The sequence below is a fragment of the Halichoerus grypus genome, chromosome 8 (assembly GCF_964656455.1).
Source record: "Halichoerus grypus chromosome 8, mHalGry1.hap1.1, whole genome shotgun sequence".
Classification (NCBI taxonomy): domain Eukaryota; kingdom Metazoa; phylum Chordata; class Mammalia; order Carnivora; family Phocidae; genus Halichoerus; species Halichoerus grypus.
Genome location: NC_135719.1, coordinates 92,957,571 through 92,979,787, shown reverse-complemented (window position 1 = coordinate 92,979,787; position 22,217 = coordinate 92,957,571). Strand labels below are relative to the sequence as shown.

Sequence of the window (22,217 nt, the reverse complement as noted above, 5' to 3'; positions counted from 1 at the left end):
AAGTTGTCTATGAGTATGCAAGACACTGAAGACATCTGTTAGAAATGTTTTCCACCTTTGTTTATAAGGTACTGTTTAAGACTTTGCTGGAGGCTGGTTGAAGCCAAAGCCCAGCTTAAGTCAATAGGAAAGGCTCCCCAGCCCGTTGGAGTTTGAGTGAGCAAGGAGGCTGTGGGGGAGGATTTTCACTGAGCCCATAAAACTCTCCTGGTGCCCCCCCCAGTTCATTCTTGTTCCTGCCTCAACTTCATTTCAAAAACAAAAAAGAAAGGTAACTTGCCTCCACGAAGCGCAAGAACCTCTTGTCCTCACGGTCCCCCGGGGGGGCTGTGGTGAGTGTAGCGCCCAGGGAGTGGCGGCGGGGCAGTCTGGCGCTCACCTTCCTGGCGTCTGTCAGCATGATGGTGGAGGCTCCTGGCTCAGGGCCTCACCTGCAGACGCCAGCCCACAGAAAACCGGCTGCTCTTCCCACAGGGAGAGTCAGCTGCCTCTGTGTAAATAGATAAGAGCATAACTGCTGCAGACCCAACCGCCTTGGCAAACAGTCTTGGATTAGAAGCAACCCTGTGTCTCAGTACAGCCAGGCTCACCTACTTCGGTGTCCCGGTGTCCTCTCCCGAAGCTTCCCCTGCCCCTCGCCCCTCTCCCCTTCCCTTCCTCCCTTTTAACACCACGGTCCTCCTGCCCTGCCACACTCACACACGGGCACAGTCACCGTCCTCGAACCTCAGCTCAGTGCGCCAGCACTTCTACCATCCTGAGGTAGAGGACAGCTCACCCTCTCATGTATTTAGAAAACACTTCCGCAATTCTTGGTCCCATCTATCCCAACCTTCCCAGGCATTTAAGCATGGATTTGCTTCACATTTGAGATGGAGACTTGCCTCCTGCTAGTCATTGGCCCGTGTGTAAAAACAAAGGCAATGACAAAGAATATTGGTGATTTTGTGCAACTCTTTCTGCGACTTTGTGGTGTTTTCCCTTCACCACCCAGTAAAACCCTGATGGTAGACCTAGTATTAGAGAAAATCATAGGAATGACCCTAACCCAGCTTTCTCAGGAGGGGATGGGCCTGAAAAGAGTGGTGATCAGGGAGAGTTTACCTAAAACAGTAATTGACTGGAACCTTAATCCAAAACTCTTAAATAATCTGACCCCAAGTTTTGTTAGAGGCTTGCAAATGTTTGGTTGGCTTTTTAAATGTTTTTCTATGAGGCGTCCTGAGTTGCTATGGTGGTAAATACAATGAAAAGCGTTGTTGTGAGTGGACTGTCCAGGCTAAACAAAACTGTGAATGACTGGAAATCTGCTTCAGGGACCTGGCCTCCACTCACATGTAAGTCCTGCAAACATGCAAGTCCCAGCAGCTTTAAAGGAAAGAAAGGTGGACAGAAAAGCAGGACATTTGACTTAAGGATAAGATTTTTTTTTTTTTTTTCAAAGAGAGTAAAAAAGTGAAAGAAAGGGTAAATCTGGGATTTTCATCCTTCATTGTAGGAAGCATCCATCCCATCTTCTTTTCATAACAGCCTCGGCAGCTCTGTCTTGCTCACAACCAGTCACCTGCCATGAAAGGAGGCTCTTGAAGTCTGTGGTTTAAACTCCAAATATCACCAGGCTGAAAACTAACCCAATTCTGCATGTTCTTGTCTTACGCTGAGAATAGTTAATAAAAGTAAACACTGCAATTACATAGGTATTAATAACCCTCTGTCAGTGGGTCTTTTTTTGTTTGCCAGAGTGCCAAGAGGATTACGGCAGCAGAGGGGTCTAATAGAGTATCTTCATGGGTTAAAAATGAAAATTACAGGCAGATGATTATCTTTGGTATAAGGTTACACAAACGTGTGGTCTGTAGATTAAAACACACACACACAAACACACACATGGCAGTGTGTACAAAATAACTAAGATCAAAATCAAGTTATATTTCTTTTCGTCAGAAGTCAATCTTCTGTTCATGCAGCCAAGTCTTCTTGAGGTTGTGCTCAGGATATTTGTCCACATTTTGATTTTGTAATATTTTTCACACAGACATGAGAGGATAGATAGATTACATTAAAGAGCATGGGATATGTGCCATTTTATTGCATCAGGTAGAACACACATGCAAAGGCCTCTCCAGATTTCTAGGTATTCTGCAACCTTGGTGTTTGTTTGTCTGTATCATAGTCATGTTGACCTTTCAAGACAAATACTGGTCTGTGATACCCAAACCCCACCACCAAATTTTCTTTTCTTTTTTTTTTTTTTAAAGGCCCACCACCAAATTTTCAAGTGCAATCCACTCATATCTGAGGCAAATAAAAGGAATAAAAGCAAAAGGAGGTTGAAAGCTAGCTATATTTTGTAATACACATATTTTAAATATTCTGAAGCTATTTTTCACATTGCAATCCAGTTTGAAGGCTGTTAGAGAAAATCAGATTCATCTATCAAGCACCCTCTTAGAGCTTTCTTTCTTGAATGCAACTAGGACAGTGCTAATTATGGACTGAAAAAGATAAATCCTTTGCCTACATATGAAAAATATGAATGGTTTCTGTTTGCAGGAACACCACATGCCCTTACATGACTAAATGTGTCTATATTTATATTAAAAATTAAAATTAAAATTAAAAGTGCCTGAAAAAGAATCTGATGAGAAATGATGAAAGTTACAGAAACTCCTGGGGAAAAAATGTATTTGGAGACTCAAGATGGTCTTGATTTTGCTCTGAGAATTTTCCACAATAGCTTTATATCGATGTATTAGAGCCCAGGGACTGATGAGTCTACACAGCCCCTGCCTGATAGGCTGCGTGGGACTTCGCAGATTCAGAAACCCAGTGGGGGAAAATGACACTATTTTGCAGGATTTGAGATAAAAACCAGCTCTTTTCTTTTCTAGGTGGTGCAGTGATGCTGCTGGTTTATGAATACACCTATTCCTGGCTTCAGGAGAACTGGTGATTGCCTAGGAGATGTTGAGATCATGGATGTTTGCTCTACAACACCATGAGGAGAGACTAGCAGCTCAGCTGATAGGATTATAAATTATAATTATACAATTATGTACAATTATTAAGGGGAAACAGTTTATTCAAGAACAAAACCTATTTTGATACTTCAAAAATTATCTCTACACAATTTGAGACTAGTTTTGTCTATATCCATAAATCTGTGCAAAGAAAAATAGTTTGAAGTAATGAGGTATATAAATCGAACACAGAAAATAGCTTAGAAATCAGATATATTTCATAAAAGCTATATAAATTTTGTGATCTGTATTCCTCTTACACTGCTTCATGAAGAAAATTCATTGTATCGATAATTATTTTTTCCCACGAGGTCAAGAAATGCTTAGAGTAATAAAAAAATTAAGCCAAAATTTGAACAGTTTTTATAAGGAATTAAATTCTCCCATAAATAATATTTAAAAGGCACAAGGAGATGTTTTTAAAGTACACTAAAATGGCATTTTTAAAATGTTGAATTTTATGTTAAAATTTAAATCTGGTGGTGTTCTTTGAGTAATAATACATTATCACAGCTATATTTTCCCAAAGCTACTTTATATTTTGCACTGTTGTTTAAAGCAGGTCATATTTCTAAATCCTGATAACGTGAAGTTTTTTATGGCAAATAGAACACATGAAATTTCCTTCACATAATTCCCTTTGAAAACAATTTTTGTTGCTGAAATATTTTCATGTTAAAACACAAATTGGAACCACTCCTTGGGCCCATCTGTGCTGTCTGTATTTGCATCCAGATATCTTTGTTCAGAACTCTTACCTCTGCCATTCTTAAAAAGAATGTTTAGAGTAAAACTACATTTCCAGGTTATTAGTTTTAAGTGACAGCTTCAGGTGTGAAGTCAACTATCCGGAGTGTTAAAATATATACTATGAAGGGGAAAATGTTTCAAAATAGAAGTACATTCTTAGCATTTCCACAAACTCCTGTCCCAACACGCACTCTCAGAAATATCTCCTTGGCACTGCTATCACCAAGCTTGATTTTATATCTGCATCCTGAAATGATGCTACTTCAGTAGCTAAAGTCAACAAAAATATCTGCCCGTTCTAGATGACACCTGTTCTTAACTACTACTGAGGGCTATTTCCACCAAGAGACTAGGTCACTAAAGCATTTTGAAAAGAGAAAATAAAAGATAACATGATAATTATTACTTTTTATTAATTTAGAGCATTTGAAGTATAAAAATAAAGGCTTTTTAACATACTGTATATACATACACAGCCTTCGGTTGTACATCCTTTCCAACGTGTTTTTTAATTTATATTTCAGCCCAATATTTCATAAGAAGGTCATTAAAAGTAGAAGAAAAAAAAACCCAAGAGAAAGAAGAATGTGTCTGTTGTACAACTGCATTCTATCCTTGCAGGTAATGCTCTTGCATCCTGTGAGGGAGAGAAACGCCCGCATAGAGGCCATGAAATTGAACCTTTAACCTCTCCCTGTGAATGGGATGGAAAAGGATCTCTGAACAGTGCATTTGCCAGTTTAAAAACAACACTTTTACCCCCTAAGAAACAAAGGAAATATGTCAACATTAGCCAATAATAATAACGTTTAAAAATCAAACAATCCCAATCCCGTACCCCATCCCATTTTCCTTCTCTTATTTTTAAAAGTAGCTTTAAATCATATTTTGCTTTGAATAGCAAATTGTATTTTAGCTTTCTGTTGTCTTTCTTAAGTTACGCCATGTGAATTCACTGTTGCTAAGAAAAAACCTGGGGGAAAAAGAGAAGAAAAAAAAAATCTTGATATCATTAACATTAGATTTTTAAAAATACAAGAACCAGAAAAAAATTATAAATAGCATTAACAAGAGATTTCTTAATTTAGATAAAGAAAATATTTCATTGTGTTTCCATACAAATGATTGGTATTTTTTTTTTAAAGACTCTTAGTAGCCATCTAAAAACTATCTGATAAGGGATAATTCTATACCTTATGTCAGCTTTTCTGGACGGCAGGAGAGTCCCTGTATGGTTATGGTTTTAAAGTCTCCACCAAAATATTGGACTGGTATCTTTGTTCCATTCAGTTTATAGTCTATTTTCTCACCAGACTGGGAACTCCAGATGTCAATAGGAGTTTTATAAGATCAAAGGAAGACTATGGCCCTGAGAGTTCATCTGCTCCTTCTGCTTATTCTTCTCCTGAAGTTATAATCCTCTGTTTGTAGCACTGAATTTTGGTTGCTTTAGAAATAAATGCAGTTCAAAGCTCTCTCTATAAGATATCTGTTGCTTGAAACAAGCAATTCCTCGAATATAACTTACGTGTCAGAAATCTGCTTACTGTTTATATGCTAGTGATCTGAAAGCCTTGCTCGTCTAGCCATCTGAGTTTTAAGTGAAGCCATGAAACCGATGTGACGGAACTGGATTGCCGTGTAGACTGTGCACAGCACAGATAGGAAGAAAGCAGGATCACCTCACGAATGCATCTTTAACATCCACATCTAGTGATGTGCCCTTTTAGTTATTGCACAGAATTAATACCAAAAAAAAAAAAACCCCACAATATATTAATTTTCCAATAGATGAATTGTACCAATGTTTTTAAAATGTAGTTTCAAGCCTACATATTGCCAAGCAGGAAGAACTTTCTAAACAGAAGAGAAAAACTGTAGAATTTTGCCCAAGAAAAGCAGTTGTTTTAAAATACAACACATAGCACAGGCTCACACACACACATATACCCCACAGCGCTGCTATTAACATTAAAGTGAAAACCCCATTGGTCTAGAAAGACTCATCAGCTAAACTATGTCCTGTAACTCCAGAAATGAATAAAGGGAATTAAAAAAAAATTAAATAGCATTTGTATTTCTAATACCACCACCAGTTTACCTACATGTGAAACATGCTTCTGTACAACAATGTAAACTTCACAGCAAGCCGTTTTTACATTCATTAGAGCAGAATTTTCCATTTTCTTTAAATTACAACATAATTTTGGGCTGAGATTGCTGAAGACACAGGTAAGCCAACAATAACAGTACAATTTAGTTTCACAGTGGTTTTCTTAACATAAAGTTCATTTTAAGTGTCTTTGCAAAGCATTTCACATTAAACTTAAGTTTCTAAGTGACTTCCTTTAAAGCCTTCTTGTTCAGATATTTTCCACCCTCATGTCTTTATATGCTTGGCATGTGTGTTGTTTGATTAGGATACAAAATGGGAGACTGGCTTGTTTAATCTGTTTTTGAGTCCTCTGCTGTAGAAAGAAAATGTCCTTCATAAGGTGTTGAAGCCTTCACTGCACACACAAAATTTGGGGCAAGTCCAGGTCCAGGAGCCCGAGCAGCCCACCACCAAACAGAGACAAAGACGTTGCCAGAAAGTCACCTTTGCAAAAAGAAAGAAAAAAATAGATGGGGGTGGGAGGGAGGGGGGATGTCCCATGGAATGAAAACACAAATGCACCATCCAGAGTCCGTATTTACAAACTAATAGAAAATATAAACATTATTGTATTTGGAACCAAGTCAAAACACCAGGAGGAGCTAAATTCAGATATTGCTTGTGTCACACATTATATTTTCCAACAAAATAGGTCATCTCTTAAGAATAAACAAAGCATCACTCAAACAAGTCAATTATTGATTAGTTTCCTAATGATGAATTAAAGCTTATTTGGTCACCTTATTTGATTAGAGGGTGTAGCATAACCTTTTTTCTATATGTATTTTCCTTTATTGATTTTGCAAAATCTCAACAATTGCACGTTTCAAAAGTTCAGGTTGATTTAGAATAAATATACACATGTGGTTTTACCAAAGACTAGCTTTAAAAGTTCCTTAAGCCCTTTGAGGGGTGCAGGTTTCTTTGCTACGTTAAAACAGTGTGTGGGCAACACAAATGTCTCATTCAATCCTTAAGATTGCTTTTGTTTTCAAATCCTAAAGTCATGTCAGGTTTTCTGTAAGAGAGAAGTTATGGCAAGAAATATTTAAGTGTCATCAGCACAAAGGATGTGAGTCCGTAAAGCCAGCTTTGGGGGCAGGAGGGCGGGAGGGGTGGGATCCGAGACCAGGGAAGAGGGGGAGGGTGTGCTGAGGGGAGACGGGGTGAAGCTGCCGCGCGCGGACAGAATTTCCCATCAGAGTGCAGAAGCCGTGACAGAGTGACTACCTTCTCTGGCTGCCTGCATTCCCTTGAACGCCAGCGATGCGGGAATGTCACAGTTGTGGGGGGAGAGTGGGGTGCCACTGGCATGTTGCCACCCGTGTCCAGCCACATAACCGGAAGGAGCGGCGCTGTAGGTCATGTAAGGCGACACCTGGGCCGGGCTGGGGTAAGGAGCCATGCTGGACGCAGACACAAAACTGCTGACAGCGGGTAGACCATTTGGTGCCTGAGAGTAGGAAAAGAGAAGAGGTGAAGGTAATCACATTGTAGGAGTTGACATTTCACCGGTTTTCAGAAAGTGGCAGAATGTAAGTTCTGAGTAGTAGTAGCAGCAATATTCTGACTCTACTTTCTGATTTTTTTTTTATTTGAACCTTACATTCTACACGCATCCCCAGGCTTGCTCCTTAAACATAATGCCAAAAGTCAAGACATTATTCCTTCCACAGACGTTTTGAGGAGGCTACAACCAGAAAACTCACAGTATTTGCTTTGCTATTTGGAATTATAGGAAGGAAATAGAGGGTGAGGAAAGAATTAATGGTGATTAAATACTCTCAGAAGCTGTTCAGCTATCCGAATGCCTTTGTCAACCTTCCCTGTACTTTGGTTTTGTTTGGCTCTTTTGTTGAAGCATTGGTGAAGGGCCTGGTTGGTGTAGCTTTCATTTCCAGTAAAGAAGGGCACAGAGTGTAGGCTGTCACTTTAGAAACTCAAAATGAACACGACCTTTGTTAAATAAAACATGGGCCGTATTTTAAAATGTCAGGTTGAAAATGCCTGTTGGACAAAGGACATGCAAAATCAGGCAGTTGTCTTGTAAGAGTTTTTACATGAAGATTGGGGGTATTTTTTCCCAGAGCTGTTTTATCAAAAAGGAAACTGTCTCTTGGAATAGAAAAGAACTGCGTATGTGTGGTTTTAAAATTGGAAAATTAGTTTGCAAAGTTTTGGGGTCCTGTGATAGGAATTTTTAAAAGCTACATGGATAAATCTCTTGAAATGAATTGAAATGTAAAATCTTAGTTTGCAAACAAAATGCAGCAGCCCTGGCAAGCGATTCTGCCCAGAAACCAGCCCTCTCTTGGCATCCAATAAATTATTGTCGGTATTGTTACTATCAACAACAACAAAAACACCCTGATTTCTAATCCTGATTCTGGCATGAACACTTGGCATCCTCCTCCAAGTAACTTATTTTTTTCCCCTCAATTTCTACATTATTTAGAAATAAAGAGTAAATCTTTTCCCTGATAGTGATGTGAATTAACATATCAACATATTTCCTAGTGAGAGTGTAATGTAAATACTAGAATTACTAGTAGTAAAACTGATTCAATCCTTAGAAGTAAGAAAAGCAGACGTATGTTAATTAGATACTTTTCCCAATTCGACTGCAACACAGAAATTATTTTCCAATTTAATTCATTTGGTTATTATTTTCACTTCCACATCTATGAGTATGCAATGATGGGCTCTCAAAAATGATTTTGTCAGTTTAGGGTAATACACAGAGTAGAATAAACACATGGGTATGACTTAACACTGCTCATGGATTTCTGACGAAATAAGAATAAAAGTAGAGGGATTATCCTTATGTACTCAGTCTGTAAGAACACATACCCCCTGTTCTGGTTGTCAGAGGAAAGGGAAAGGACACTAAGGCTTTTCGAGTATGTCCTATGTCCCAGGCACCAAGAAATATCCAACATATTTTATGGAATAATGAAGACTGATGAATTGTAACTCATTATAAACTACTGGGTTTATAATAATGATAAGATAATATGTAATGATTACAATGCAATGTTCAACTGAAATTAAAATGTATAGGATGGTGCTCTATTTTTTAACAAAGAAATCATTGCACATCACTTTAAAATATAAATGAAATCTTAGCCTCTTCTTATACGCAAGAATGTAGATTAAGGAATTTAGCCATTTACCCTGGGCCAATTGGCAAGTCAATGGTCATGTGTTAAAAGAAGTTATCACCCCTGTCTGACACGGGATCCTCTGTAGCAGATCTTTTCCTGCTTTTTCCAGGACAATTAAAAGACAGACACAATTTAATATCAAACTAGAGCTTCTTTTGAGATAACAGCTTGTAAAAGATTCTCCTTCTAGAACCCCATTCTCATTGTTAGATCCTCATTCTGTTTAACTTCTAAAAAAAAAAATCTTTTCTCCCTTTCTGAGGATGGCTCATCAGAGAATGGCTCAAAGGAGACACACTCTAAGGCTCTCAGAAGATGAGTAAGATAGCTATCAAATTGCAGAAGAAATCTAGCATTGCATAGAGATTATAGTTCCAATCATGTTTGTGGACGATTTTCCCAATAACCCATAAGAAATGAGTTTAAAAAGGAATTATTCTAGTCCACTCATAGAAACGTATTTGCATCTGTATTGGCCTCTTCCACTCTAGATTAATTAATATTTTATACTGTTGACACCAATGTCACCAAGAATCATAAAATAAGAATGTTAAGGTTAAAATTATTTTTGAAATAGTGAAAACCTTTGCTCAACACTTTATAAGTACATAAGGTTAAACTATTTAATATTATACATGACAGAAACAATGCTCTAGTTAGGCAAAAAAATGTGTTGACGAATTCTAATTTTCATGACAGCTGAATTTTTCCTGCCCATTCTTTTTTCTTAGCATTTCTTCTATCATCCGCAATTACAGTTTCCTCTGAAACACTTGCTTTGTCATCTTCCCCTTCCTCCCCCTACACCTTTGCCCTTGGAACAATTGCTCCTTGATGTGCCCCCTTTATTTGGCTGTTCTGTTGCAATGTCTACAGTCCCCTTATGTGGACCCACTTCTTTTTGCCCTGAAACATCCCCCCCTGAGAAACTGGGCTGGATTGGACTCTCATCTTACATAATGCTCCTGGGATTCAGGGGGAGGTAGAACCCTGGATTTAGGCCTGTGTTACCTTCAGGTGCCTTACTTATTCTGTGACTACATTTGTTTGTCGAGCATAAAATAAACACTACTAATTTTTTCCATATTTGTCCAATTGCTCATACTTAAGGCACCAAATTTGCTTTTATGTTAGTATTACTATTAGTATTAAGTATTTCAAAGTTCTCTAAAATCCACAACATATTTAGAGTCATTTTAGTGATGCAGTCCCTCTGTATTGCAGAAAGGATGAGTAAGAGGGGAAGCTTAAGGAGGTCTGATCTCATCTTGCCGAGGAGGCAAAAGCCTTTGCTTAAAAGAAAAAAAAAAACCCACAGAAATCTTCAAACAGTATAAAAATAACTCTTAGCTTTCCCTCAGGTTAAATTATGACCCAGATTTGGGGCTAAAAAGTTTTGTCTTAATTTTCCTTTTTACTTTTAAAGGTCAGATTCAGAAATTTAGAAAAAGCAGCATAAGAAAGATGAAATGAAAAACATGCTTTAAAATGTACCTGCCACCTTCACTATCCATTCATTCTAATGACTCAATAAACCTATCGATTTTCTATTAATTTTGAAACATGACCTCGGTAAAAGATATAAATCTCTACTGGATAAAGTAATTGTTATTTATGAAGCAATCACCGAATAGTAAAATTTTCCACCACAAAGGAAAACAACTACAGGTAGCATTGGTGTTTGTTTATTCTTTCCAGTAAAAGAGTACATGACTTAAACTTCCCAAATCTGTTTAATGTTTTCAGTGAAGGGCATGTAATTAATCTGAAAAGCTAGTTAGGCTAAGTAGAGACTACCAAATGTACACCATAAATATAGTGGGAGCAAACATGCTAAATTACTCTATTTAATTGGATTGTAAATATGATTTATAAATCAACCAACATATGGAATCCCCAGAGAAGAGTAAACAAATTTTCCAAATGAAACCCCAGCAATGGGCATGTAATGGAAATCTCATTTTTGAAAATGACTTTACCTAAAGATTCCATAAATAAGACCTCAATCCATCAACCCCTTTTTTTATGTGGATCTTCCATAAAAGCCATGAGAATCCTCTCCCCCCAGAGAACTATACAAGGATCCTCCCTGAAGCAAACTCTCTTCTACATAATTTTGAGAATGAGATTTACGAATTCAAAGTAAAATATACCAAACTGCATACCCTAAAAAGAGTAAGTTACTTGCTTTGTTGAATGTTTTTAGAAAAAGACAGATTTTATCTCACTGTCATTAAAGGAAATAGTCTAGAAAAAAACACATAAAATACAATGTCCAGTTAAGGTTTGAATGAAAGCATGAGTTTTCATTTTACTTGTTCTAAAATGTTAGAAATATAGATTTGTCACTTTTTAAAAATATGTTTTTAAATTAGTACGTTGAGAAGCTGTATTAGCCGAGAGCTAGACTACAAACAGTTTGAGGACAGGAGCTTGCCTTAATCATTTCAACATCCTCATAAAACTGGACACGTCATAGGTGTTTCATAATCATTTGTATACCTAAGTTAGTGCAGCCTTTTGAAAGCAGAAGATGCGATACTCTTGCTTTAAAAAAAAAACAAAACAACAACAGGAAAACTAGACACTCTTTATCACAGAACTGGTGTTACACCTTAAGTAAGCAACATGAGTAAAGCTGTTGAAAAAAGTAAATAAAAAGTTCTAACGTAGCTCTTCACTATTTGATTTATGCTTGTTCCATTTATTCACCACCCCCCCCCCGAAAATGGAAATGCATTAATATCCAAACACTTCTGACCACAAGAAAAAAAAAAAAAAACTGGTATGACAACTGTCTGGAAATTACAAGTTATAGACCAGTAGTCTTCACATTCAGGGCATTGTCTACTCAACATTTTCTCTCTTGAAGAAAATGCAGATAGCGCTGCCAAGTCCTATACCCACAATCTTTCATCCACTCGTCAGTTCTACCTGGTCCTCCTCTTATGATAAAATGAGTTTACTTTGGCTTTATCATAAAGTAGATTTAGCCACAAATTGAGATGTGCTTCACCTAGAATTTAGCCTCCATGTCATTAGCAAGAAAGTTTCAGATTGGAGAATAAACAAGATTTTCTCCCTTTTTTTTCGGTGTAATCTTTTTTGTTTGACTGTTGTTCTACCCTTCCCAGTTCATTATGCAATGACCTAGTGAAACAAATCTCATAAAGTGAAATGACGGTTGTAAAGTATGGTTTCAACATTCATCCAAAAAGATCTTATTTATACTGAGTTATCACACTGCAGATCTAAATGTCTTTAGGTAATGGAAAGCTGCTATTTAAATTTTTTTCCTAAGTTTTATGTTTCCAAAATATTGAAATTAAGGTAGCCTTGAAAAAATTTCAAATTACTTTTTTTTGTATTTTATATGACACATTTTACTACTACATAATCATTAATCTTGTTTTAAGACACAAATAGTTAAAAGCAACCCAGGTCAAGGAATGTTTTTCATAATAGATAACATCATGAATTTCAAGTCTCTCTATTGGCATTTGCCAACAGTTGGATTCTCTACAAAATTATAAATTATTTAAGACAAAAATTAACTTTATTTCATATGATGAAAAATCCAGTGCAACTTCATTTATATTTTCATGAAAACAGTATGTCTGCAAGGACAACCAGTGTTTAAAATAATGCACTAGAAAATTATATTCATGATTCTGAAATACTATCTTTATTTCAAATACAATACACAAATGAATGTTCCGTAAGAATTCCAGATTAATTTGCCTCCGAATCCAACCATTTTCACAACTCGTTTAACTCTAAAACTAAACTTTTTCTTAAGTTCAAGTTTGTAGACTATTCCCCATCTCTGACATTTCAATCTGTAGCTAATGTTATATTAAACTTGCTGTCTGAGTTAACATACACTACCCAAAATTGGAGATACTCAAAGCTTGTAAATCTAACATTCAGATTATTTCAGTTAGAGTACCAGATATGCAATATATTTTTTCTGAGAAAGTATGCCCAATTGTAGAAAATGTTTCAAGAACTATACAACTATTTATAGACTCTTTAAATTAAATGAAGCATTAATTCACTAAGTACCATGTAAAAGGGTAGATATATTCCAATCTCCCCCTTTTCTTTGCCATGCAATTGCATTCAGTAGAGATTTTGTTTTCAACAGAAGAGAACCAGCATTAAGAACCAGAGAACATGGTTGCCATTCAGAATTAGATGAGATTAAGGATTTCTGGCCCAATATTAAATGCAGGTGAAAAAAGCCAAACAAATAAATATTCTTCTTCTTCTATCCCAAAGGGTAGATAATAAGTACTTCTGAATGGTAATATAAAATATTGACTTCAATGTAATATTGATCAGTAAGACAAGTTTGAATATTCTATATTAGTATTTTAAAAAACAAAAGATAGGTGTGTATACAGCTGAAATGTGCATAAGGTTCTAATTACTAGCGATCAGGCATCTTTCTTTTTCTTTTTTCTTTTTTTTTTTTTTTTTTGCAGTTTAAACTGAAAATTAGAAACTCTAGATTACAGTAATCACTAGTACCTACAATCAGTTGTCAATTCAGTCCCTTTGGTAATTTTACAGGTGTCTTCTGGGAAAAGATTATGCTCTAATTCCTAGGATTCTGAATTCTCAATTTCCTCCTCTATATACTAAATTGAAACTGGGATCAGATAATATTGCACATTTAATAAAAATTATAAGTGCCCTGAAAGTATTATGTGCATAATTTTTGACAATTTGTCAAAAGCTTTCAAATTTTGTTCATAATACAAATAGAGGAGAAATGTTTCTTAAGTTTACATTTTTGTTGTAAAAGTGTACTTATACTGATAACATTCTGAAAAATAACTTTTAAAAATAAAGCTGCCCTTTGAATATTGGTAAGAGAAATGCACATATATATACACACAACACACCTTACCATTGCTTTTTTGTTTATGAGCAAGTATTAGTATAGAATTTTACACTCAAGGAAATCAATGTCTAAATTCCACAACTGCTCACAAAATGACACAGCCTCAATTTCTGCGCCTACTCAGCACACCTTCATCATTAAGCACAATTTTGATAATTATAATAGAGTAACCACTGATTTAATTGTGCTTAGAAACTTTTCAAGTTTTGAAATTTTACATCATCTGAATTATATTACTACATGGCAATGCAGAAGATTAGCATACTGCAATTAAGAAGTTTCCAAATTTGGGGCGCCTGGATGGCTCAGTTGGTCTGCCTTCAGCTCAGGTCCTGATCTGAGGGTCCTGGGATTGAGCCCCCCTGTCAGGGCTCCCTGCTCAGCGGGGAGTCTGCTTCTCCCTCTGCCCCTCCCCCTGCTTGTGCTGTCTCTCTTTCTCTCCCTCAAATAAATAAATAAAATCTTTAAAAAAAAGAAGTTTCCAAATTTAAGATATAAATATCTTTTCCTTCTGGAAAAAAAATTAACTTGTTCTCTTAGTATTTAGAATAATACTTATTTGGCCACTTATGTCTTTCATTTGCTTGCTTTTATAAATCTCATAATTTAGTGATATAATATTTAGTGTTTAAATGTAATCAATTTTAATGTTCAGAATATACAGAGTAGATTATTTGCATCAGTCTTCTATTTTTATTTTAAACCTGTCTGTGTGGTTTTGATATGTGTGTATAAATTAACCATTTCTAAATGAGTATAAACACTAGATCTATAATTCGAGGGAGAAAAAAATGAAATAACCAAGGATTTTTGAATTATGACACTGCTTTATATATAAACTGGGTTTATCAACTATATGTGAGAATTAAAAACTATTTTTCAACTCTTTACTTCCTGTTATTATAGCAAATGATGACCCAATAAAAACTACTGAGCACCTATTAAATGCTTGCTACTATGCTAGGTGCTTTAAAAACACTCCTTCTAATGTTTGTAACAAAATGCCTTGGCACTTTTTGGCTATGAGCTCTCTGAACAAAGTATATTCTCACCAAAAGAAAAAAAATTGCTTGTTTTTAAAAGTCAATCTCCAACCGCCATTTGTAACCACAGGTACTATGGAATGGAAGCTCACTATGTGCCGTACGGCTGCATTATCTCACTGAATCTTCACAACATCTCCTGAGGTTGGGACTATTATTTCCCCCTTTTAAAGATGAAGAAATGGAGGTGCTAAAAGGTTAAATAACTTGCTTTAGTGACAATGGTACCAGAAGATCGCAGTTCCTAACCACTGCTATACTGCCTCTTCTTTATGAATGAAGGGCTGTTTATAAAAGAAAATGGCAAGTTTTCATATAATTTCTCCTTGGCATTCTTTGCAGTAGAAACATACTCGGGAAAGGGACTCTTTCTTCGCTGCTATTTTCTGGGATATTTGTCATGGGAGAGCTACTAATATGTATCTGACTCTGTTTTAGCAAAATAAGGGAGAGAAAAGGAAATGGAAATGGGGTTTGTTCGAGAAAACAAGGATTAGGACTTTTTCCCAAGTGAACAAAAGTAACAAGTAAAACGCTGATTTTGACAGATAAGAAAACACTAAGAGTTCTATGACTTCACAATAATAAAACGAAAATTGGGTATTTTGAGGCTTTGGAATTAGAATTTGGTATTAAGAAATTTGCAAATCTACCCAGATCTGCTCTAAGAAACCTTAGGCTGCCTTAAGATCTGTGTTTGTTTGCTTGCTTTTCAGAGCTTTGAGCTCCGGACTCCATCCTGGTGATGAATTTAGACTCAAAACTCTAGGACTTTTGTGGTGGTGGTTGCTTAGTTTTTCTCAGGGGGAAAAAAAAAAACACGAGTGTTTTAATTTTTCTTTTGCAGAGTCGGGGGAGGAACAGAGGGAAGGAAAAATTAAACGGTCCACAGCCAGTCCGTATAATTTGAGGTTTTTCTCACAAACCTCCCGTGGGAGATTACACCGTGACCTTTAATCGGGAAATGGTAACTTTATTAAGTTTATCTGGTTGCCCTCTCTTCACTACCGCAGGGCGAGCGTCGTTTGTTTGCTTTCGGGGAGCCACGGCCCGAGAAATGTCCGAGCGTGCGGACCCCGCAGCCCACAGACCCGCAGGCCGCGACCTCGGGCGTGCGCTCGGCGGGCGTGGAGGCCGCTCGCGCGGGCGCCGCCCTGAGAACCCAGCGGGGTCGCCCGGCCCTGCGGACGCGCCTCGCGTGGGTCACCAGCCCCTGTGCGAGCAGCGCCGTGGGCTTCGGGCGCGGCCTCCCGGCGCTTGCGGAGGCCACGCAGGCCTGGAGGCGCTTCCACCGCCCCAGGCCCCCGGGCTCCTGGGCCCCCGGGCTCCTGGGCTCCTGGCGGGGGGTCCGGGCCTCGGTCCCGCCTCAGCCGACCGGGATAGGACTCCCGGCAGTGACGGGTGGTCGGCCTGGGCTTCCCCTCGGTCGAGGCTCCGAAAGGAACCGGGTCCCCCGTCGCCCAGACCCCCGCCGCCAAGCGGCCCACCCGGCGGGGCCCTCGCCTCCTCACCTGGCCGTACTTGGCTTCCTGCTCCAGGGCTCCCTTCTCCAGCCCGTTCACCGCGTGCGGGGCGGCGGCCGGGAAGTTGTTCCGGCCCAGGCTGCTCCACTCCTCCACCTTGGGGCTGTGGTAGGGGGAGCTGTCGCTCACGCCTGGGGAGGAGGAGAGGGCGTCAAGCTGGAGATCCAACCCGCGCGCCCCCTCCTGAGACGCGGCCCGAAGCCGCGACCCGCGAGCTCCAGGGCTCCGACCCCTGCCCTCGACCTCCCGGGGGCGCCGGGCCCAGGCGCGGCCTCGCCGGCTTCCAGGCCCAGGGCCCGGCGAAGTTTACTCTCCTCAGAGTAGGCCTCTCCCAGCTCTTTCACCCACGCCTGCGGGAAGATTTTTTTTTTTTTTTCCCCTTTTTCAACAGCCTTTGATTTCCCCCTCCCCTCCTCATTCCCCCGGGAAATCGAATGGAAGGAACCTGAGAGTTTTCCTAAATCGAGGAAGGAAACACGTGAAGCTGGATGCGCTGTTCGTCCCAGTCCTAACCCAGGGTCGACTCGGGATTGACGAAAACGGGGACTGGTGCGGACTGAAAAGGGAGAGAGGAGCGCCCTTGGCCTAACCGTCCTTGGCCTGGGCCGGTGCTCAGAGACATCCAGAAAAGTGCTCACCGTGCTGTGGGGATCTAGTACTTATGTCAATAGATGAGACAAAAGACCTGCAAAGTCCTTTGCAAACAGGTAACTACAAGATGCCCACAGTGCACATGCAAAACATACATGCATAGTTTGTCTTGTGTGTGCATAATTTATATGTGACTACCTTTGATGCTCTATGTCTACACATTAAGTATGTGAGGTTATGTGCATATAACTTAAAAAGTAAACACTACAATTACCACTGTAAATGCCACCAGCGTCAGTGGTAAGGTTATAGAGAGAGAGTTTTTTTTTTTTAATGAAATCAAAAGTTAAGGAAATGAAAGCAGAATTAAGTGTTTTTAAAAAGGGAGTAACGCTGTCATTTATCCTTTATGTTCTTAATAGAGATACAAAGAAAATTATATGCTGTAAACTGATTACCACAATACCTGGAAGTGTGCCTATTGAATCACTGCCATCTTTAAATGACTAAGTGCAGTTTTAAAGAAAAGATATTTGAAGACTATGAGCAATGTGTTTTTGTCTTTGGAACCTATAGGTGGAGGACTGAAGTTTTGACAAAGCCACTACAACCTGATTTTAAATACTTCCATCTGACACAGTGCTTTGATTTGTAGAAATGATCATTTGTAGAATTGATCACTTATAGAAATAATCATTTTATAGTCACAGATTTGTCAGAAAACAGGTTGTTTAAAGCTGGCATCCAGAATCAACAACATCTAGAATGAAAAATTGCTCTTCTGCATATAATCCATTACTTTTCCAACTGATACTTGGTCTGATTGTAGAATCCCCAGGGAAGATCAACTCTGTCAGTCTTTTTTCCCTATTTCCCCACGCCCCAAAGAATTAGATTGTGTTCCAATTTGCACCAGGAAACTGTGTTTTGGCAAAGAACTGCCAGTCTCTCTTTGCCTTCCCAGACAAAAGGCAATCGGTGGGCACAAGCCTGAAGTTATCTTAAGAAATTGAGATCCCCCTGTGAGCCCCCATTTCTGCTGATCTCACACTTTCCCATGAACAGGGGCTTCCTTTAAATGTCAGTGAGGTCAGTTTATCCTATAAATCAAGGGCAAACTCTCTCCAACTAAAACTCCAACCAGCTCCGAATAAGACAAAACTGAGCTCCTCGAAGAATCTTGTAAATTCACAGGCAGCAAACAAGAAGATGAGAAATCAGGGCTCTGCTTTAATTACTTAAAAAGATAATTGTGCCAATGTGGTGGCAACAAAAAAAGGCAGGAAATAATTAAAGGAACTATTCCCCCCCCTTTTCTCTACTTAATTTTTCCCCTGCACTTTTTAAACTTTCAGCTAAGAAATTAAAACGGTGGCCTCTGATCTCTGTATTCTTTAAATTCTGTGTCTAAGACATTTTGACTTTTTCCCCCTACCGAGAAAGAAGTTAATGCCAGTTTCTTTGCTGTTGTTGTTATTTTGTTTAATTATGAAGTAAAGGAAAACAAAGTCTGGTCTGCGGAAGCCCAACTGTGCAGGAGGGCTCAGGGAATGGTTCTTACCAAGCAGAAAAGACACTCGCTACCCAGCAAGGTCAAGGGTGAGAAAGGAAAGGAACAGTGGGGGTGGCACCGCCGAAAATGCAGGTACTAGATGTCCACTCGCATCCCCAGGGCCCTGAAGGGAAGCCGCAGGCTTGCGGAAACCAGGAAAGAAGAGAGGAGGTGATGAAATCACCCTGCATTTTGTTCCCAACACAGCAGTGGTTGGTGCCACTTCCTAAGATACATATAGTGAAGTCTGTTAAGGTAAAGGCCAGAGGTGGGGGCGATAGGAAAAAGAGAGAGGGGGAGAGAGAGAGAGAGAAAGAAAGCAGAAAATTAGTCCCAGAAAGAGCAATGCAGTAACATGCAAGTTACTAGTAGTAACTTCGGGACCTCCGTTTCCGAGGAAAATGAAGTGAAGCATAAGAATGAAACCAATTAGGTGACATTTGAACTTCCTGCCTGAGCAAATTTGGCCTGATTGCCAGAATCCAAGAATACTGCAATTTCCACAGGGTGCCCAACTCCTCGCGGCCGCATCTGATCCGCAAACAAGCTGCCCGCAGCGGTGTCTGCAGCCAGCAGCCCCACGCCCGCTCAGGCCTCCCGGGCTGCGCCCCAAGTCCGACCCGGGCCGCGCTCTCCAAGTGAGCGAGCCGGTCTAAGGCTGCAGCGGCGCGAGAGGCGGGGGAGGGTGGAAAATGCGAACCATGTGTTGGGGATGGGGGGATGTTATGGGTCTGGTAGTTTGAGATGAGGCAGGAGACTGTGTGTGGCAAGGAAACGGAGGGCATGAATTTCAAGTTAATGAGATCAGAACACCCCCTGGGAGGACTCCTTAGTTTCCAAAGGAAAAAGCCTCAGGTGGTGGGATAGACCCGGGCCCGGAGGCCGCAGATACAGAGACACCAGCGAGGGTGCAGAGGGAGGCTCTGCACATCCACACCATCCGGCCCCTGAGCCCTTACCTTGGTCGGTGATAGAGCGAATGCCCAGGATGTCGGTGACGGAATGGGAGGAGGGCCAGGTACGGGGCATGGCCACCGAGCCGGGGATAGCAGGCACCCCGGGCGGCGTGGGTACCTTGGCTGCGGCCGCCGTGATGGGGCTGGGGTACGAGTAGATGTGGTTATAGGGCAGCGCCGGCTGGGGTGCCGGCTGGTGCTGCTTGTATGAGTCGTAATGGCCCTGTTGAGCCAAGTTGCCGATCTTGTTGCGCAGGATGCGGCTGATGGAGCTCACCGAGGGCACGTTGTACTTGTCACACACGCCGTCCGCCAGCAGGCGGTCCCGGATTTCCCAGGCAAAGATGCCAGGGTCCCTTTGCTTGTAGGTCCGGATGTGCTTCACCACGGTGGGGGTGGTAACTCGGGGCTTGCTGCCCCCAATGGCTCCTGGCAAGATCGAGCCAGTCTCGTTGTAGCGCGCCAGAATCTTGCTGACGCAGCCGTGCGAGACCCGTAGCTGGCGGCTGATGTCACACGGTCTGATGCCCAGTTGGGCCAGTTCCACGATACGAAGCCGGATGGCGTTGGGCAGCGGCCTCCCGTTCACGAATACTCCTCCCAGCTGGTTCACCTCCCCAAAGGCTGGCTCTGCAAAACGAACACACGGCGCGCGGGGACGCGCACCGGCAGTTTGGGACAGCCGTTTACCGCTCGGCCTCCGCCCACGTCAGAAGGCAGGGCAGATGCACCCACCCGGGACTGGGGACCTAGGCTTTTCCCAAACCCTACTGCCCCCGAGCCTTGCCCAATGGCCCCAAACCACTAAGGTCGAGTCGGACCCCCTCCCCCCATTCCAGTGGTGTCTGCGGCCACTACAAGCAAATAAAGTGGTGAGACGCGGGGCCGCTCCAAGTGTTCAAAAGCCTCCGAAGCAGGCGGGGAAATCGGTCTTGACGCCTGCAACCAGCTCCTTCTCGGCTTCTCGGCGCTAAAGTCTCTGGGCTGCTACCCCTTGAGCCCCAGCGCCCCGCCTGGGGCCTGGAGCAATTAGACAAGGTCTAGGAGAAACTACAGTTGGTTTGGATTTTTTTTTTCCTGTTCTGAGTGCGTGAGTTTGTGTGAAACAAAACTTGGTCCGCACTGAGACTACGGAGCTTGCTGATGCCACCGCTCTCTTCCTTTAATATCAGAAAATGGCATCAACAGCAACCCAGTAGCCAGCGTTCATACTGAACTGCTGTGTGCCCTGACCCTTAGCGTGTTTCTAACAACTTGTAGGAACACGAGCAAAGTCAATAAGAAGAGTGTGAGCGCTCAGTGGTGCGCGCCCTCGCGCTCCCTCCCTTCCTCCCTCGCCCTCTGGTTCCCTCCCTCCCTTCCCGGCTCTGACAGCGTCCCCCGCCGCCACTCACCCATTGCTCCGAGCTATACACCAACGGGGCCCCAGTTCCGAGCTCCCAAAAAGAAACTTTTCGCACAGCCTCAGTGGCCCGGCTTGTCGCTGCCCCGGGCAGCCGGTGCCTCCGCTTCTTCCCGGGAGGAGGCGGCGAGAGTGCAGAAGGAAGGAGTAAAAGGAAGTCTGTGCCCCGTTGAAAGAGGCTAGAGTTCTGCATTTCAATCTAAGCAGCAACGTGGGCTGGCCTGAGCTGGGCCGGGCGGCTCCGTCTATCACTCACTGGGGACACGCCCTCAAAGAGGAGGGCCCGAGGTCAAGCTGCGTGGTGATTGGTGCGGGCCGCTGAGCGACAGTGCAGTCCGGGAAAGTCCTTCCGCTGTCTCTTTCAAGCTTTCTCTGCACCTGGGTGACTAAATACAATGAAAATGGGTGTTTGACACCTTCCTAGGGGCAGCGCAAACAGACAACAAAATCAAGCTGATAAAAATGCTGAATAAGCAAATGAAAGCATTTGGTCGGAATATGAGAGACTCTAAGGGGGAAGGAGTTGAGGAGACTTGGGGGGAGGGGAAAACAGACGCCTCAGAATTTAAGTTAAAACTCTAGGTGGGAGGTGGGGGCCACCGTCGGGGGGGGAGGGTGGTGCTTCTTAGAATAGCCTGTCATGCAGGCCTCCAGGGGCTGTCTGGAGAAGGACGCTATTACCGGGGGATGATACCTCCTCACTCCAGCCTATGCCAGGTGGCGAGAGCTCAGGTGTGAGACGGTAGGCCGATCGGAGAGACCAGGAGGTTAAGGGGAGGCCGAGCCAGAGGTGGAGGCCACTGTGACCGCCAGGTGGAGACCCCTCTCCTGCTCCCGGGACTAGCCTCCCCTCCCCCCAACGCAGTTTCTGGTGGGTTCATCCAGGAGCGCGGGGCCAAACCTTAGCCACGCAGACTCCAGGATGTGGCCGCGCGCGATATGCGGAGAACTTAAGCACACGCGGCTAAAGCTAGCTCACAGCCAACGTCGACGATTGCCTGTGCTTGAGGCACTCTCCCTGGAGGCCAGCGCGCCACTGCGCTCAGCCGGGTTGCTGGTCTGCTGGTACTTGATGCCAAGGTTTGCCGGCTTCCCCTCACCAGCGAACCGCAGCAAAAGGGGTTTGTTTAATGAAAGAGACTTGGTCCCAAG

At 41.7% G+C, this 22,217-nt stretch overlaps 2 protein-coding genes across 2 annotated transcripts in view; one reads left to right on the top strand and one right to left on the bottom strand.

Annotated features, from left to right (window-relative positions):
* Positions 1 to 3,358, top strand: part of SLC25A21 (solute carrier family 25 member 21) — a 476,445-nt gene extending 473,087 nt beyond the window's left edge. The window contains exon 10 of the mRNA XM_036103885.2: positions 2,892 to 3,358. Coding sequence (XP_035959778.1) covers positions 2,892 to 2,953 — 62 coding nt within the window. The 3' untranslated portion in view covers positions 2,954 to 3,358. The remainder of the gene's footprint in view (positions 1 to 2,891) is intronic.
* Positions 3,359 to 5,639: 2,281 nt separating this feature from the next.
* PAX9 (paired box 9) lies at positions 5,640 to 21,213 on the bottom strand. The gene is made up of 4 exons (XM_078053582.1): positions 21,058 to 21,213; positions 19,645 to 20,293; positions 16,553 to 16,688; positions 5,640 to 7,378 (listed from the first exon to the last, which is right to left on the bottom strand). The coding sequence occupies exons 1-4, from the start codon at positions 21,059 to 21,061 to the stop codon at positions 7,124 to 7,126; spliced, it is 1,044 nt and encodes a 347-aa protein (XP_077909708.1). The 5' UTR covers positions 21,062 to 21,213; the 3' UTR covers positions 5,640 to 7,123.
* Positions 21,214 to 22,217: the final 1,004 nt, after the last annotated feature.